Raw genomic sequence first — 17,966 nt, 5'->3', positions numbered from 1 at the left:
TAAATTTTCATTCCTAGGATGACCCAATCACACAGAATAAAAGACATCAGCTTTCAATAAACTTACAGCACACCAAAAGTAATAGCATAATGGTTTAAGAGAAGTAATTTCCAGAACAGGCTTTATATAAAATGTCAGTTATCTTTCCTTTCCTACTCTTGATATGTTTTAAAACTATCTATATTTATACTAGTAATAATAGTGGTGGTATTAGCAGCTTGGTGGTAGGTGTTGTTTTAGTAAAATCAGGGACAAATCATTCAGGTTTGAAGTGCCTGTATTTTATTCTAAAGTTATCTTTGGAACAATATCAATTTTAATAGTTCTATCAGGAAAACTTCTTTTCACAAGAGGCATTTTTGGCCAAAATGTGTGTGTTGTATGCATACACATTGAGGGCATTTAGCTTTGGTTTATTTTTAATTGTAGCATAAGTAATTTTTATAGGAATCATTTATGGAATGGTATAGTTTCAGATATATATATATATATATATATATATATATATATATATATATATATATATATATATTTCAGACCCCTTTAACACTTAAAAGAAAATGTCTTTTTATTACTTCTTTCTTTAAATATATATGTATTGACTTATTTAAATATATATATTTATTTATATATTAGATGGAACAATATTCACCTAATGTAGGTAACTTAATCTAAATTTTAGATATATTTCTAGAGTGGAGTTCTATAAATTTAATGAGTAGCTTTTGGAGGTTAGAATGTCATTAAAATGTAAAATGTTAAAAATTGTTTGTAAAATGCATCTTCTGTGATTCCCAAATCTTTTTGACAAGTGTTGATTATTAAATATAACCAGGAAAGGATTAGTTACATCTGAATTAACTCTGTTTTCTGAGAATGTCAAAAATGATACCTAATTCTATTTATTTGTCTCTAACAATTGAAAACAAAATGAGTTCTAGAAACATGATAAACAAGAGGATTTAAACTGGTAAATAGATATACATCCCAATAGAAATCAGATAGCAGGCATGAGAGAAAAACACTAATAAGAGTATCTTGCTTGCATCTTACACAGAGTTTGACTTAATACGCATGTTTTCATTGCCTTTCCTTGTAGGATTACCACTTTGCTAGGAGGATGACTTGAATTTTAGATGTATTCATCCGTGTCATCAAAATTAGTGTTGTTATCAGAGATGTGGTTAGCTTACACAGGTAATAAAAGCATAAGGAAAACATCCTCTCTACAGTGAAGAATAGTAGCATATTTAAATAGTCTTGGGTCTGAAATTCACAGTGTGAAGTTGCTAGAATTTTAAATTTGTTCTTGTAAACCAAACAGCTTTTTACTAACTATTGCATGCCAGAGCATAGGTTTCTCACTGCATATAAATTAGGTTCTTGTGGAAGCTGCATTAACCATTTCAAGACTCCAAAGTTACAAGGTTTACTAATTAATTCATACGTTGAAAATAGCTGCTAGATAACAAATAAGATATAGAGGCAGGTAACTAAAATGAGGGAAATGGACACATTTGACCCAGCAAGGCAGTAGAATCAAAACAGGACAAAAGGAAATGTCTAGAAGAGAAGAGACAAAGCTATAGGCGGTGAGGTGTAGTTTTTCAAGATACAGTTTTTCATAATTTAAAATTATAAAGAGGTGATTATTTAAGTATAGACTTCAGTTTTAGTGATAGTGTCACATCACTGGTTTAAAAAATTCCCTAGGAGAAAATCTTCTGATTTCCATGTTTTAGATGGATATATGTCAGGCAGGATTTATTTTATTTAAAATGGTACCTTCAATAATATATAAAAATATTTGGATTTTTATATAAACACGGTATTTAACAGACATATTTGATGGTACTTTAAATAGTGTATATCTCATAGCAAAAGATCTATATGTATACATGTATATATCTTGATGGACACGACAACCTCATGAATGGTTTTGAAATTAGTAATTTGTAAGGAGTAGTGAATTCTTTTATGATTACCAATAGTATCTGATACCTTTTTAATTTCATGTTTCTTTACATCAGTTACAGCATTTTGTTCACATTCAGAAGAGTGAACATTGAGTGTGTTCTGTGTCCTCAAGGAATGGAGCATTGTATCAGTTTCTTGATCCTCACATGTTATAAAGATCTCAGTGAGAGGCAAACAGAATAAAAAATAATGAGTTAGGGAGCAGTGTTAAAATATATGACTCAATGGGAAAAGGTGGCATTGTCTTCATCCAAAATAGAAATGCAGTTTTTGGAGAAAATTTTCAGGAATTTTCTTTAATTATTTTTTCTTCTTGATACCAGAATCAACTTTGAAAGGTTTCTGAGAGTCAATATCTACCTTATTTGTGGCTATTCTTTTTGCCATTTAAGAGTATTTATTATATCTTTCCTAGATACTAACAAGGATCTTTTTTCTTTAAGGTTTTCCCTCTTCTGGCTTTCTGAAGGAATTCTTTGATCTTTCAGATATGTTATCATATGCATTCTTATGACTGGTTAATAACAATAACAGATTAGAGGAAGAAGGAAGAGAGATAAAGTAAACATAGGAAGAAGATACATTTTTCAAGTGAAAAATTATAAAATGCAAGATTTATACTGTGAATATAAAATAGCAGTTGAATAAACATACATGAAATCTTTCTGTAATTTAGGAGACGTCTGATGAGATGAAGCAGCCGGGTCTCATTAAGGTCAGAATGGCTAAGACAGTGAATCATGCCAGGGCCTATTGTGCTCTGTTGGACATGTCTTTGTCTGGAGCCAAAACTCTAGATATGTCTTTCTAGAAATATTGATTAGAATACTACTTGCCCTGTGGTTCATCCCAGTTTTGTCTGTTCATAGATGTTGTCTATTACCTTTCCAATCAAGCACCCAAGGGTTTCAAGAATTTTCTGAGACATGCAATAGACTGTTCAAATACCTGCATTACTGCTCCATTGTGTGCTACATAATGTGCTCCTGTTTTTAGGGTGTTTTCATTCTCTTGTAAATGCTAACCCATATTGCCAATGCTATCGTTGTATTTTTTGGAATTGCACATATGTCCTTTGACATATAAAGCTGTTTTTTTTTATTTTCTTGTGAAATGCACACTCCTGTGTGATGATTATTTTATTTTCTCATCCCTTCACCTGAATCATCCTCTTCCTGCTCTCCATTATCCATCCTCTGAAATTCCTCTGAAGATCAAGCACCATCTCTTGTACAAAACTTTTCATAATATCATAGGCTACACTTTTCTCCATGTTTTATCCGTGATAAATGTGATTTTACCATTAGTTATTTCCCCTCTGCTGGTTTCAAACATTTTTCTATTTTCCAGTCTACACGTAAACTCTTTGGTGAAGGTCATAACCTGAGCAACTAGAGGATTTAAGAGGTGGACAGACATAGGTTCATTTACCATGAAGGACTCAGCCTCAGCTGCATGGCTCCCCTAGTCACCCCTCTCTGCCCATCACCCCCTGGGCCACCCCTAACACAGTGCCCCAGCCATCCCCTCCTGCTCTTCTTCCTCCTCCTCTGCTTCATCTTCTGGGCTGGGTGCCCCCTTTTACCCGGCTTCTACCCCTGGGGCCTCCCCCGGCCTCTGTTGTGTACCTCTCGGTCCCCTGAGTTTGCCTGTGGGCCCAGCTGATGCCAGAAGGTCCCAAACAGTAGCTAGTTGGTTTTTAAACTTATTTTATATAAATAAAATTTAACTGTGATTTTTTTACCCTACATATTTAGAAGGTCATCACATGGGTTAAGAAAAAAATCACATTTGTTCAGATAACCGCTTGAATGTTTATATACATTTTTGGTTTGTTATTTATAACTAATTTAATTTGCATTTCCTCATATTAACATGTATTCCTATGTAACATGCAATCAAGTTATTCCAGTTAGAAAAATCCTCACAGTATTTTCATTGAGTTGCTGATTCTAAGAAAACACTAAACCTGAACATGTATAAAAGAGGCATTTGAATAAAACTTGACACAGTGCCTATTCTGCCATATTCTGTTCAAGATGCTTTTTCTTGAGAACTACCTTATCAGTGATTGAGTATAACTTCTTTATACTAACTGTTGAACTACACACATCTAATGCTTCCACTGAATTTGAGCTATCTTTACTCTGGGGGATCATTTGATCTATACTGTTTTTCCTTGAGAAGCTTTTTCAGAGTCCTTTTCTCAAAAATAAAACAAAATCAGAACTTATTCCATTAGGAGAGCATGGAGCTTCAGAGCCAGTTCTCCTTGAGGTAACTGTTAAGGAAGAGATGGCCCCGTTTATCTAGGCCTTCACTTCCCAGCATCTGCTGCTGCCCCAGGTGATGGCGGTGACAGCAGCATGGGATTGGGGGAGACAGGCAGCTAAATTTTGAATGCTAATCTCAGAGCAGTGTACCATGGGACATAATTATATTTTTGCCATAGATTCCCAATGCATGGTTTAGATTCTCATTTTTAAAATGTTTCTGGTGCTGTCACATCAATTTTTCTTTTATCATTTTGCTTTCACTTCTTAAAATATGTTTTCATTTAATTTAAGTTTTTGTTTTTTTTATCTCAGAGCATTAGCTATATATGTTGTCAATATACATATGCTGAAAAATTCACCCAGGTAGACATGCTGTAATGCCAGAGTTCCAAACACTGAAAATTATCCCTGAAGGTATGCATCTGCTCTGACCAGTAAGTGCAAATACACCAAGCCACCAAATACCCAGCAGCAATTGGATTCAGTTGAATATGATATAGGCCAGTGGTTTCTGGTGTCTGAATGCAGTGTGGCAATACATTTAGAAGCATTGTGCGATGCAGGTGCATGCTAGAGGATTGGTACGTCAGAATCGCATGTTTGACTGTTGATAGTATTGTAGTAACTTCCTCTTCAGAATGTGCTCTCCACCTATGAAAAGCAGAATAGCATTTCACAACTAAGGTAAATCTGGAACCCACATTTGAAGTGCATCCATCTGAAAATACATGTTTCTCTCATTGTATTTTTATTATGTGAACTATGTTTTCAAATTCTGATTCTTTATGGCCAATTATTAGGAAATAACTTAAGTTTCTGGACTCATATATCTAGTGTTTCATCATTATACTAGTGCCAATACATGAATCCAGCATCCTCATAAAATAAGCAAATGAGCATATTATAACAAAATACATGATCCCCCTGAAATTAGGAAATAAAAGAAGTAAAAATACATCCTCCATCTGTGTATTTGTGAACCAGTTTGTTGATTAGTAAAACAACACAGATCCCTGTGCACAAGTAAGAAACACAGGAAATGTAATGGATGGAACACCACTTAGCTAAAAAGAGGTGACTGGTTCTCAAATGTAACTTTTTTCCTTATCCTCCTTCTTCTTCCCTGCATAAGGGATACACCAAGTTTATTAAAAATTGTGTTAAAATTAAGGTTGGCAGTCATGTGAACACTAGCAGAGAAAAAGTGTGTCATAAAGCTGTAATATTAAAATACCCCTTTTTCATTCTGACACAGAGAAAAACAATGTTTTAAGACACCTTTCCAAAACTACCTCTAGAAATAATATTGAAGTAAAATTTGTACTCCTCTCATAGTAAGAGTGAAATCAGGTTTGTTTTTAACTAATATGTTAGTAAATGGGATGTTGAAATCATAAATGGAAATTATTAGAATGAATATAATTAGTAAGGTGTAATTTGTATGAAAAGACTCACCCTATTATAACAAGTGTAGGGGTTTAAAGGATAGTAAAGGTTAGTATGTGAATAATAGTCAATCTCACAAAAAAAGAACTGTTTATGTGAGAAAGGTGTCATTTCACAGTAAATTGCAAATTATGTCAACTTGCTGAAAGAAAATTTTATTAGAGGTTTGTTAGGCTGTATCCTGACAAAATTTCTATTTTTCCTCTGATATGATATTTGGATAGATCATAATTTGTTGTGCTTATAAAAAAGTGTGTGTGTGTGTGTGTGTGTGCTGAAGAAGAAAAGGATAGTAAAAGCAAATTGCTGTTACACCATTAGAACCTTTTAGTAGAAAAGTGGAATAAATGAAGTGCAAGTCTGAAGTCTTGGCTTATAATTGTCTGTAGGTAGATAATCCGTGATGGGTGCCTAGTTTACATACTGTATGTAGAGTTAATCTCCAGAAAGAACACTTGTGCCAGCCATAAATAGAGATGTTTTTCCCTTCCCTGCTTTTCTAGACAGCTAATTAGGTATTATAAAAGCCTATGTTAGTGAAAAAATGCAAATTAGAAATAAAAAAGAAAAAATGAGAACAAATAGAAAATAAACTACCATTTATAGAGTTGCCTACTTGAAAACAACTAATTTTAAGATGCTGTTAGAAACAGTAGCAACCACAACACTGATAGAAGAGCACTATTCCTATTTAAAACTATTTACAAAGCAGAAATAAAGCCATTTTGTTAAGTCATAAGAAGAGAAAACGCTCAAGTGTCCTTTTCCCATGGCTATGAAACTTTAGAATTTGCTCATTGATGCCCTGACTTAAAGATCTTGGTATTCACATTTCCAGACACAGTTATTTCCTAATTATAAAAAATTAAATCAAATGCATACCTGAAACTATAATACTAGAAACTACATGCATGAATTCAGTACAAATATGTGGGCTCCCAAGGCAGCAAGCAAGTTTGAAACTAAGCGGAGGAAAATCTTTTATGTTTTCTAATATTTCCCTAAGTGGTAACAAATTAGTTGCCAAATATCTTTATTTAGGTGGAGTGGTTTAGTGTTTCCTAGACCGGAAAAATAAGTTTAACTTCTGATTTGTGATAAATTCTGGCCAGAGAATGAGACATTAGAAAAAATACATAGATTTACTCTTGAGAAATCGTATAGACTGGTTTATTGACATGTTTCCTTTGTAGTGAACACCATGGAGTCATAACATGCAAGGATTTTTCCCCCTGACTTTTTCTACAAATAACTATGTTCAGCATAGGGTCCCTTAATCTTTGTTAATCCTTGCTGGTTTAAATAGTGTTTTGGCTTCGTATTTTAATCGTATGGATAGTAATTGTTGGCACGTTTCGCGATATAATCTTTCCTATAAGCCAGCTTTCTATTCCTGCTCAGGTCATCTGACCAGGGCTTTCAGAACCGAAAGCGCTGGTTGCCTGCCTGTAAGACCACCAGTCCTATAGGTGACACTGGCAGCAAGAAATAATGAGCCAACACAGGAAACTATACTATTCTCTCAGCTTTCATTAATGCATTCGCTCCAAATTCATGCTAACCTAAGAACAATAATTCTAACCTAGTAACAATTATAATCACTAAAAAACAATCAGCAATAACATCACACAAGAGAATTGGGGGATAACGAACCTGAGTCCCAAGAGTCCAGATCAGGTCTGGGTCCTGGGGAGGCAACTGGGCTGGATGGTCAGCATCTTGCAAGGCAGACAGAGGGATGGCTGCTCTCCCAGACAGAACGTGCAGGATGTCTCACAGGGATTCACTCTCTGGCTCCGGCATCCATGGTCTGAAGTCCTCTGCTTTTATGTTTCTTTTGTTGCAAAGTCATGTTGCTTTTGCACAATTTCTCATAAACATGTTTTTCTTAATTTAGATAAGCACATGTTGTTTCCTTCAGTCCTGATGGGCACATGTCACATGCATCAGCTTTGACAGGTGTTGAGAGTGAAATAGAGCCCACCAGCAAAGGGGGGCCCATTGGGGAAGACGGATAGAAGGGGAATAGAAAGTTACAGAGGCAGGCAACTTGCACAACAGGATGTAACGGAATTTGCAGCTGAGCTAAGATAACAGGATGTGCTGCTAAGCTAAGATTAGAAACTGCTGTTGCCAGGGCCTCAAGGGAAAGGGCGCCAAAGTCGAGCTAGCGCGCCAAGAAAAGTTTTAAACTCACCAATGGTATCTAATCGCTCGCCCAAAGATGAGCCAATTGCTAACCGCCACATTTGCTTCTGTAGCGTTGCTTTGCTTGCTAGGAGTGCATAAAAACGCAGCGAACTGCGGGGCGGGCGCGACTCCCCTTTGGTAGCTCTTGTTGTGCCTTTGGGCACAATCGGGAGTTCGCCCCTGCGCAGGTTAAAACTGTTGGCCAATAAATCGATCCATCAACTGGCATCGGTCTCTGAGGATTCCTTGACTCGCTAATCGAATATAACATTTGGAGGCCCCAGCGAGATCCGTTTCCTCAAAAACCGAAGGCGACGGAGCTCCGGTAAGTTTGCCGCGGCACAATTTGGAAGGTCTAGACTCTTTGTAGCCGCGAGGTGGTAGGCGAGACGTCGCCGGTAGTCCACCCGCGGGACTCTCAAGGAGAGGACGCTCTCGAGAGTTGGGCGCTTGCCCCCGGGTGACTAGGTCACCCAAATTGCATTGTTCAGTGCGCGGCGACCTTGCGCAAGCGGAACGTGAATGTGTGACGAAGAGGTAGTCCGCCACGGCCTCTTTGTGAGCGAGTGGACTGAGTGGAGAGGGGCCCGACGTGTGTATTTGTGTGGTCTGTGTGTGTTCGTCAGTTTCCTTGTTGCAGGGATCATTGAGGCCTGGGTGACCGTGATGGGACAGACCAAGTCCACCCCCGTCACCCCCCTGAATTGTTTACTGTCAAATTTCTCTGATTTCCAGGAAAGAGCCCGGGGCTATGGGGAACCAGCCCCGGACCCCGGGGTCCTCCGAACTCTCAGTCACCTAGAGTGGCCCACTTTTGGAATAGGTTGGCCCACGGAGGGGACCTTCGACCTGCCGATCCTGTTCGCAGTGCGGCGGGCGGTGTATAGTGTTCCCCATCCCGACCAGATGATCTATATAGACGTCTGGATCGATATTGCCACTGAACGCCCACCATACGTGGGAAAGTGCCAGTCGAAGTGGCCGAGAAATCGGAGGGCCCTCTGTGTGGCGGCGGCGCCACGGCCATCCACCCGGGCTCAAGCCAAGGACGGAAGGGCGGTCTCGAGCGCCCCGCTCCTCGGGGAGCAGAAGAAGAGGCAGCCCGTATTGCCAGAGGTCCCCGAGGATCCACTTGTGTCACCCACCGCCCCACCCCCGTATAACCAGGCCCTGCCGGACTCCAGCGGCGGGGAAGGTAACGGGGGGGAGGTCATCCAGAGCCCGCCTCATACCCGAGGCGGGGTACGGTATGGGGGAAGTCAAGCAGGACAGTCACCCGGCGGTGCTGCCATACTTCCCCTCCGTGAGGTGCCCCCTCCCCCAGATGCCCCGGCCCGAGCACCACCCCGACTAGTGTATGTTCCCTTTTCCACCAGTGACCTCTACAATTGGAAATTGCAAAACCCCCCCTTCTCTGAAAAGCCACAAGGGTTGATTTCTCTTTTAGAGACCATCTTCAGGACCCATCAGCCAACATGGGATGACTGCCAGCAAATCCTCCAGACGTTATTTACCTCCGAAGAGAGGGATAGAATAATGAGGGAGGCTGCGAAGGCAGTAATGGGGGAGGAGGGTGACACGGTAATGGGCAGGAGGGAAGTACAAGATATTCTGCCAGATCAGCCCCCGAACTGGGACCCCAACACGACGGGGGGAGGGATGCGCTCCTCCAATATCGCCGGGCTCTGCTGAGGGGCTTAAGAGCCGCAGCCAGGAAACCCACTAATTTCAGTAAGGTGAGTGAGGTCATCCAAGGGAGGGAGGAATCGCCAGCAAGCTTCCTAGAGAGATTAACAGAGGCTTATAGGGTATATACCCCACTAGATCCACAAGCCCCTGAAAACAGGAGGCTTTTGAATGTGGCCTTTGTAGCTCAGGCGGCACCTGATATTAGAAAAAAATTGCAGAAACTAGAAGGGTTTGAGGGAGAAAATATCAGTAAATTGTTAGAGATTGCCCAGAAAGTGTTTGTGAACCGGGATGACCCAGAAATAGGAAGGGCAAAAGAAATGGCTAAAATCCTAATAGCCGCCCAGACCAACCAGAAGAAGGAAGAAGGAAAAAAAGGGCAATTCCAAAAAGGCAAGGGTCCGAGAGTCGAGAAGGACCAGTGTGCATTTTGCAAGGAGAAGGGGCACTGGAAAAAGGACTGCCCTAAGTTGAAGGGGCGGGAAGCCAGCCCAGCGGTGCTGCTACAAACCTCAGACTGACGGGGCCAGGGCTCGTTGCCTATTGGCTCCCAGGAGCCCATGGTCACCCTTAATGTCGAAGGAAAACCTATAGATTTCCTGGTCGACACGGGAGCCACTTTTTCAGTATTGAAGCAACCTCAAGGACAAATCCAGAAGACAACCACAAAGATCATAGGGGCTACAGGTAGGGGCGAGGCCTACCCTTGGACAAAGGCTAGAATCACCAACCTGGGGCAGGGAACAATCACCCACTCTTTCTTGGTAATCCCAGATTGCCCATTTCCATTACTTGGGAGAGACTTGTTGCAGAAGCTCCATGCCACCATAAGCTTCGAACCAGCGGGAACAGCAGCTGAGACTCGCCTGCAGATAACGGTTCCCTTGTCGGAGGAGTACCTGTTGACTGTGCAGTCTGATGACCGGAAGGAGAGCAGCGAGGCCCTGGAGAAGTTGAAATTGCAAGTACCCGGGGTATGGGCAGAGTCGAACCCGCCGGGGCTGGCTGCTCACCAGCCACCCGTGCTGGTTCAATTGACTAGTACTGCTCAGCCGGTAAGGATTAAGCAGTACCCAGTACCTGCCCGAGCTAGACAAGGGATTGCAGGTCATCTGCTACGATTGCTCAACGCTGGCATCTTAAGAAAGTGCCAATCGGCTTGGAACACCCCCCTCCTCCCTGTCCAAAAACCGGGAACCCAGGACTATCGCCCGGTCCAGGACCTAAGGGAGGTGAATGCCCGGGTTGAGACGATCCATCCCACGGTGCCAAACCCCTACACCCTCCTGAGCTCATTGCCCCCAACGCACACTTACTACTCTGTCTTGGATTTAAAGGATGCCTTCTTTTGTCTACCACTGGCCCCACAAAGTCAGGAGATATTTGCCTTTGAATGGAACGACCCTGAGAACGGGCTGATAGGGCAGTTTACTTGGACTCGGCTGCCACAAGGGTTTAAGAACTCGCCCACCATCTTTAATGAAGAAATCCCTGGTACCCAAATAGCTCCACCTGGTGTGCGGGTAACTCTGCATCTGGGTACCTCACAGCCCCCCCTGGATTGTTCTTTTGGGCAAACCAAACTCTCACCCCCCAGATGTTATGTCCTAGCCAGGTGGAATATGTCCTAGTTGTTCTAGCTCCCCAGTTATATGCTTATGCCCCCGGAGAATTGGAGATCAAGGTAATCAACTCGACCCTGCAGAAGCGCGCAGTATTCCTTCCTCTGCTAGTAGGGCTAAGTTTTGCCGCCTCTGTGACCAGCATTAGCGTAGGAGGGGCGGGTCTCGCCACAAGCCTCCAGTCACAAGAGACCCTCCGGCGGGAACTAGATGAGGCTTTAGGCTCTATAGCTGACTCCCTAGCTTCACTCCAAAGACAGGTTTTATCAGTAGCCAGGGTAGCCCAGCAAAATCGGCGGGCATTGGACCTCCTGACAGCAGATAAAGGGGGAACATGTCTCTTCCTAGGTGAGGAATGCTGCTACTATGTAAACGAGAGTGGGGTAGTAGAACAAAATATCCAAAACCTTAATAGACTTAGAGATAGGCTAAGACCAGCAAACTCAGAAACACCATCCTGGTGGCAATCCACTCTGTATTCCATCTTAACTCCCTTAATTGGCCCCCTAGTTTTGCTCTTCCTCGGCTTGTTAATAGGCCCCTGTGTCCTAAACAAACTGTTTGCCTTTATTAAAGACAGGATAGACACGGTAAAGCTCATGGTGCTATCTCAGCCCTATACCATCCTACCGCAAGCAGACCAGGAGTCAAGGGTTTGACTCGGGGTTAAGAGAAGGAGGGAATGTTGAGAGTGGAATAGAGCCCACCAGCAAAGGGGGGCCCATTGGGGAAGACGGATAGAAGGGGAATAGAAAGTTACAGAGGCAGGCAACTTGCACAACAGGATGTAACGGAATTTGCAGCTGAGCTAAGATAACAGGATGTGCTGCTAAGCTAAGATTAGAAACTGCTGTTGCCAGGGCCTCAAGGGAAAGGGCGCCAAAGTCGAGCTAGCGCGCCAAGAAAAGTTTTAAACTCACCAATGGTATCTAATCGCTCGCCCAAAGATGAGCCAATTGCTAACCGCCACATTTGCTTCTGTAGCGTTGCTTTGCTTGCTAGGAGTGCATAAAAACGCAGCGAACTGCGGGGCGGGCGCGACTCCCCTTTGGTAGCTCTTGTTGTGCCTTTGGGCACAATCGGGAGTTCGCCCCTGCGCAGGTTAAAACTGTTGGCCAATAAATCGATCCATCAACTGGCATCGGTCTCTGAGGATTCCTTGACTCGCTAATCGAATATAACAACAGGCACATATTTATGAGGTATGTCCATTCTGATAGGCATATATTATTTTGTGCAACTTCCATAGGCACACATGGTTTATGTCGCTCTACTGCGCATGCTCTGAGAGGGTGCTGTTACCCTTCAGATAAGCACATGTGGCCTGCCACACTGTACTGTGTGTGCTGAGGGGCTTTATTATTTCTGAGTCATTGCTGTACTGTGTGTGCTCTAAACTTGGCTTCACGTCCTGCTCTCCACAGTACCTATTATCCATTGTTGAAATGGCTATGCATTACTAATGATAAGGCAACACTACCATGTTAAAATCACACTGTAAACATTAACTATGGTAACCTTTATGGAAGATTACTAAAATCCAATAATTTAAGAGCAGATACTTTGATGTTTTGCTTAAATATTTTTCCATGCATACATAATGACAGTTCTTTTGAAGATATATTTGGCATAAAATCATTGCTTACCTACTATCTCTATAATTAAGTTACTAAACTGCTTAGTCTATGTTAAAAAAAGAAAAGAAAGCTTTAAGATGTGTTAGGCAATGTGAATATACAGATTTCAGATATCTTCTGTCTAAATTAATTTGCATTGTATAAAATTCTAAAATCAGAGATAGTTAGCTTGTTGATCCTATCATAGATTTTAAATAAAGTTATATGTATATATATATATATATCCATTATATATAAAGCTTTATGTATAAAACTTTTATATTTTTTATAAATATTGATATTATCCTTCATATTATGAATATAGAACTTTCCTGTGTATTTTATTGATTCACCTGTACTTCGCTTGTGGAAGTTACTGATAGTTAATTTTCAGGAATGCATTGGCTTTGTATTTGCTTTTTAAAATTTTGTCTGGACTATATCCTGGAAAAAGCTCAATTTTATCTTACACACATACAAATAAAGATCTGTGTGTGTGTGTGTGTGTGTGTGTGTGTGGCATATGGTACAACTGAACTGCAAGTACTGCAGTCATTTGAGTGACTTTGAAAAAACGTTATATGAATTAAGATGAAAAATTCAACTAATTGGGACTATATTTAGATACCTCCCTGTAGGAGCTGGTGTAATAGATGGGTCTATAGGTGTATATAAAATGATATTTTGTGCTAAATAAGTATTAAATTTATCTGATCACCACAGTATCCTTCACAGAATAATATATTTTAAAAATTGAACACTGTAAACATTCCCTGTAGGCAAAACTGTCTAGATTTCCATCTGTTGGACTTAAGAACTGTATTCTCTGTGAAATCTAAACCTGCTTATTTCTTAATTTTTCTCATCTGCATACCATTTGGATTATGCCATCTTTCTGGAAGAGGGTGCATTTTGTTGAAGGGTAATCATGTTATATTAAAGAAAGAATGAAAATAAAGGTAAATATTTTCTTATAATTCCAGATTGATTCAGAAGACAAAAGTAAATATTAGAGCAATTAATTTTGCTTTGATTTCTTTGCCCAGGGTCTCTGAATCTGTTTTCTGTTTCCGATATTTATTTTCTGATACACTAAGTTATGGAAATAGTGGCAATCTCCATAATATACTTAAAAAATTATATAGCTTATAATTCAACATATCTATTCTGGGATCCATTTTCTCTGAGGTGCAGGAGTTTATCTACTTTTATAGCTCTGGGGCTTGAGAAAACACACCACATTATTATTTTTTATTATACACGTGTAGGTTATTGAGGGGGTTTGAAAATATATAATAAAAGATACACATGACATCGACCTGAGAGCCAAGTGTCGCTGGTTCGATTCCCAGTCAGGGCACATGACTAGGTTGCACGTTAGTTCCCCAGTTGGGGGTGCGAGTGAGAGGCAACCACACAGTGATGTTTCTCTTCCTCTCTTTCTCCTTTCCCCTCTCCCTAAAAATAAATAAATAAATAGACAAATTATTTTTAAAAAAGATACACATGACAGAAATCCTCCTAATCCAACTGCTTTCTTTAAGCCCCTCCCCTTACTCTTTCCCCTCTCCCTTCACCTAACTTTCCTACTTCCTTCTTTTTCTTCCATTTTTTTTTGTCTACCTAGTCATTCATTAAATGCTACCTTTGTTTCTTTTATGTACCTACCTACTTATCAATTTATTTATGCTTCTTCAGAAATAATTTCACTCTCATAAATTCTTTGGCAGTTACAGTTCAGTTTATGCTCCTAGTGTCTGCTGCATGTACCTAAGTGTCCATTCGATTTTCTTCACTGTGAACTGCTGCCATCAAAATTACAGCCTAATTGCAAGGTGAACAGCTTATAATGTATCATAATCAATACTCAAAATTTGCTCCCTAGGATGTAACATAAAGGACTCAAGTAAGAAGCTGCAGATTTTCAGCAGTAAAGAGCAAACAATCGTTTTATGTTGATGGTTTCAAAGTCAAGGTCGATTTGCACTTTCATATATCTGCATTATTCTATCATTTTTACTCTCTTCTTAAATTCATATTGAATGTATTCAGTGCTAAGCTATCCAAATGACTGAAATTGAAGGCCAGTCAAGATTAGAATATAAAACTATGTCAGTATGTTTCAAAGAGAGTGGATGATTTGTAAATGAATTTTAAAAAACCATCTCTAAAAGATTCAAAAGTATCACCAAGTGAAATAGACAGTAAAGTGTCCTACTGTATTTTTGAAGGACAAAATTAGATGAATGAAATGGTATATATTTTTTTCTAACACCTGTTGACACAGATATAGAGGTAATTTTTATGATTCCTATTCAGAATAAGTAAAGAAAATAGATACTGGATATTAATCTCTCATGGGTATTCTTTAAAAAAATTCTACTCTAATTTAAGTCTCTACAGGAAGGCTTCCTAAAAACTTTTATGTACCTCAATTTTTCTGCTTCTGTTTATGTCCACCTGTCTAACAATTTTCAAGTCAGATAATATTTGAGTCTCTCAGTGAAAGTTCTGATGGAGACTACATTTCAGCATTCTTGCCTGTATTACATAATAAACTTTAATATATTTTATTTACTCATAGGTAAATATACTTTTAAAAACATGAAAAAACTGAAGTATAAGCAAGCTACCTAAATAGTTTATAAATATTTCACAAGTGTGAATGATACATGCAATGAAATACCACAGCATTTTTATTTTGTCGAGACACCATTTTGATAACTTTCTCAAAAAATGTTAGTCTCATAGGAAATTATTTTATCCTAAAACCTTCTGTTCTAAATCAAGTTGTTTATTTTTTCTTTGTTGGAGAGGAAATTATTTATGTATTTTAAATATGAACATTTTATTTATGACTTTGAAAAGTAACTGTATAAATTTATCAAAGCTACTAAATTTGTTGCTTCATATTTTAAATATCTTTCATGTGAATAAACTTTTTTCCCTTGCACATGACACTATAAATTTGTAGGGATCTTTTTGCACCAATTAATTGTCAATCCCAAGGGTTCCTCAATATGTAGGGAATACTATTCCCATCACATAGAGGTAAATTGTAAATATCCTCCTGAAAAAAAAAGTTTCCTTATTTAAAAAGGATCATTAAACATTAAAAGGAACAACTATTTGTAGGTGTGAAGGACAACTAGGAAGACATAGTTCAAAGTTATATTTTAAAGTCTTGGGGTCATGGAAGTATGCAAATGTTGTGATAATGAAGGAGTTTTCTTTCATAGTTTTTTGTTCAACATCTTTGAAATAAGGATCATTAAAGAATGCTTTATTTAGAACCACTAAATGCCTATTGGCAAAAAAGAGAAGCAAAAATTCTCACAGAAAGCATTATTATTTAAAATAGAAATCATGATTTGGCATTCATTCTGAACTATATCTGTTGACTAAATCCATTTTCACCTACTTATACCAAAAACAAACAGCTAAAGAAAACTGATTACATGATACATACCTTATCTAATAAAATAGGAATGTGCACTTTTGACAAACTTATTCATGACACATTCTAATAGAAAATTCCATTTGCTACTCTTAGTAAGAAAAGTAGACTTTTAAAGGAAACATTTTATTTTATGACTGTCACCAAAATAGCAATTACAAGCAAAATAGGGTTAAAACATTTTTAAAAAGGAGCTTAGGATTTGTTATAGAAGTTTGCAATCAAGTTTTTGCCCTGTTATTTGACTTGAAAAATTAATCCTGTAATCCTTTTTGAAGTTGACTGTTTCTAGGATGAGTTATACAGAAACAGACTAACTGATATCCCCAGGAAATTAGTTTACAGTGATGTTCTATTCTACTGAGAATTATTCTCCAATGGCCACTTTTTACTTCTTTCCAGGCGATGGGAATTCATTAATATCTAGAGAATAGACTTAAATAAAACCATTGTCTCAACCAGCAGGTTTATGCAATCATCCTGAAATGTTTTAATTATTGTTTTCTTTTCCTTTTTTTAATTAAGAGACCAGAGGTCAAGCAAACCCACTGAGAGCTGAGCACAGCCTTGGTAGAAATGTAAAAGCAACCCTAATGATTACATTTGCTGTTCTCTCTTTTGTTTTGTAGAACCAGAGGAGTGTGTTAATTGCACAGATGAATGCCGAGTGCTTGGTCATTCTGACAGGTGTTGGATGCCACAGTTCCCTGCAGCCAATCAGGCTGAAAACGCAGATTACCGCACAAATCTCTTTGTACCCACAGTTGAAGCTAATGTTGAGACTGAGACTTATGAGACTGTGAATCCCACTGGGAAAAAGACTTTTTGTACATTTGGAAAAGACAAGCGAGAGCACACTATTCTCATTGCCAATGTTAAACCTTATTTAAAAGCCAAACGTGCCCTGAGCCCTCTCCTCCAAGAGGTCCCCTCAGCATCAAGCAGCCCAACCAAGGCATGCATGGAGCCTTGCACCTCAACAAAAGGCTCTCTGGATGGTTGCGAAGCAAAACCAGGAGCCCTGGCTGAAGCAAGCAACCCGTACTTGCCCACTGACAGTCAGTATGTGTCACCCAGTAAGCAATCAAGAGACCCTCCCTTCATGGCTTCCGATCAGATGGCAAGGGTCTTTGCAGATGTGCATTCCAGAGCCAGCCGGGATTCTAGCGAGATGGGTGCTGTTCTTGAGCAGCTTGACCACCCCAGCAGGGATCTGGGCAGAGAGTCGGTGGATGCGGAGGAAGTCGTGAGAGAAATTGATAAGCTTTTGCAGGACTGCCGGGGAAATGACCCTGTGGCTGTGAGAAAGTAAGGGGTTGGGGAGGGGGGGGAGCATTGGCTTTTTCTTGTCTCTTATTTGATTTAAAAATGATCCCTCCTGTTGACATCCTGGTTTATAGGGATATAGAGAGACCAATGCTGCTTTAAGGCTCTGAGTGAACATCTGAAGTGCCCACAAGTATGCTCTTTTCACTGCTATTTCTTTTTCAGAGATAACAATGGTTTTGTTTTGACCAAACTTACATTAGGACAGAATTAATGATTCTCAAAGAGGAAAGAAAAACAGAGAAGAAAAAAAGGTGAGAAGAAAAAGGAGGACGAGGAGACGAATTACCTTTTGACAATCTGTTAGGAGGGTATGCAGTATGAGAATTGAAGTATTTCTGATCACTCTAAGACTGTCCTCTGTGAT

At 39.5% G+C, this 17,966-nt stretch overlaps 1 protein-coding gene across 1 annotated transcript in view; it reads left to right on the top strand.

Moving 5' to 3' along the window:
• PCDH17 (protocadherin 17) overlaps nt 1–17,585 on the top strand; it is a 95,133-nt gene extending 77,548 nt beyond the window's left edge. The window contains exon 4 of the mRNA XM_090258510.1: nt 16,903–17,585. Coding sequence (XP_090114636.1) covers nt 16,903–17,585 — 683 coding nt within the window. The remainder of the gene's footprint in view (nt 1–16,902) is intronic.
• The last annotated feature ends 381 nt before the right edge of the window (nt 17,586–17,966 follow it).

Source organism: Furipterus horrens, unplaced genomic scaffold, assembly GCF_987537825.1.
Source record: "Furipterus horrens unplaced genomic scaffold, mFurHor1.1.pri manual_scaffold_12, whole genome shotgun sequence".
NCBI lineage: Eukaryota > Metazoa > Chordata > Mammalia > Chiroptera > Furipteridae > Furipterus > Furipterus horrens.
This window is presented reverse-complemented; position numbering and strand designations above follow the sequence as displayed.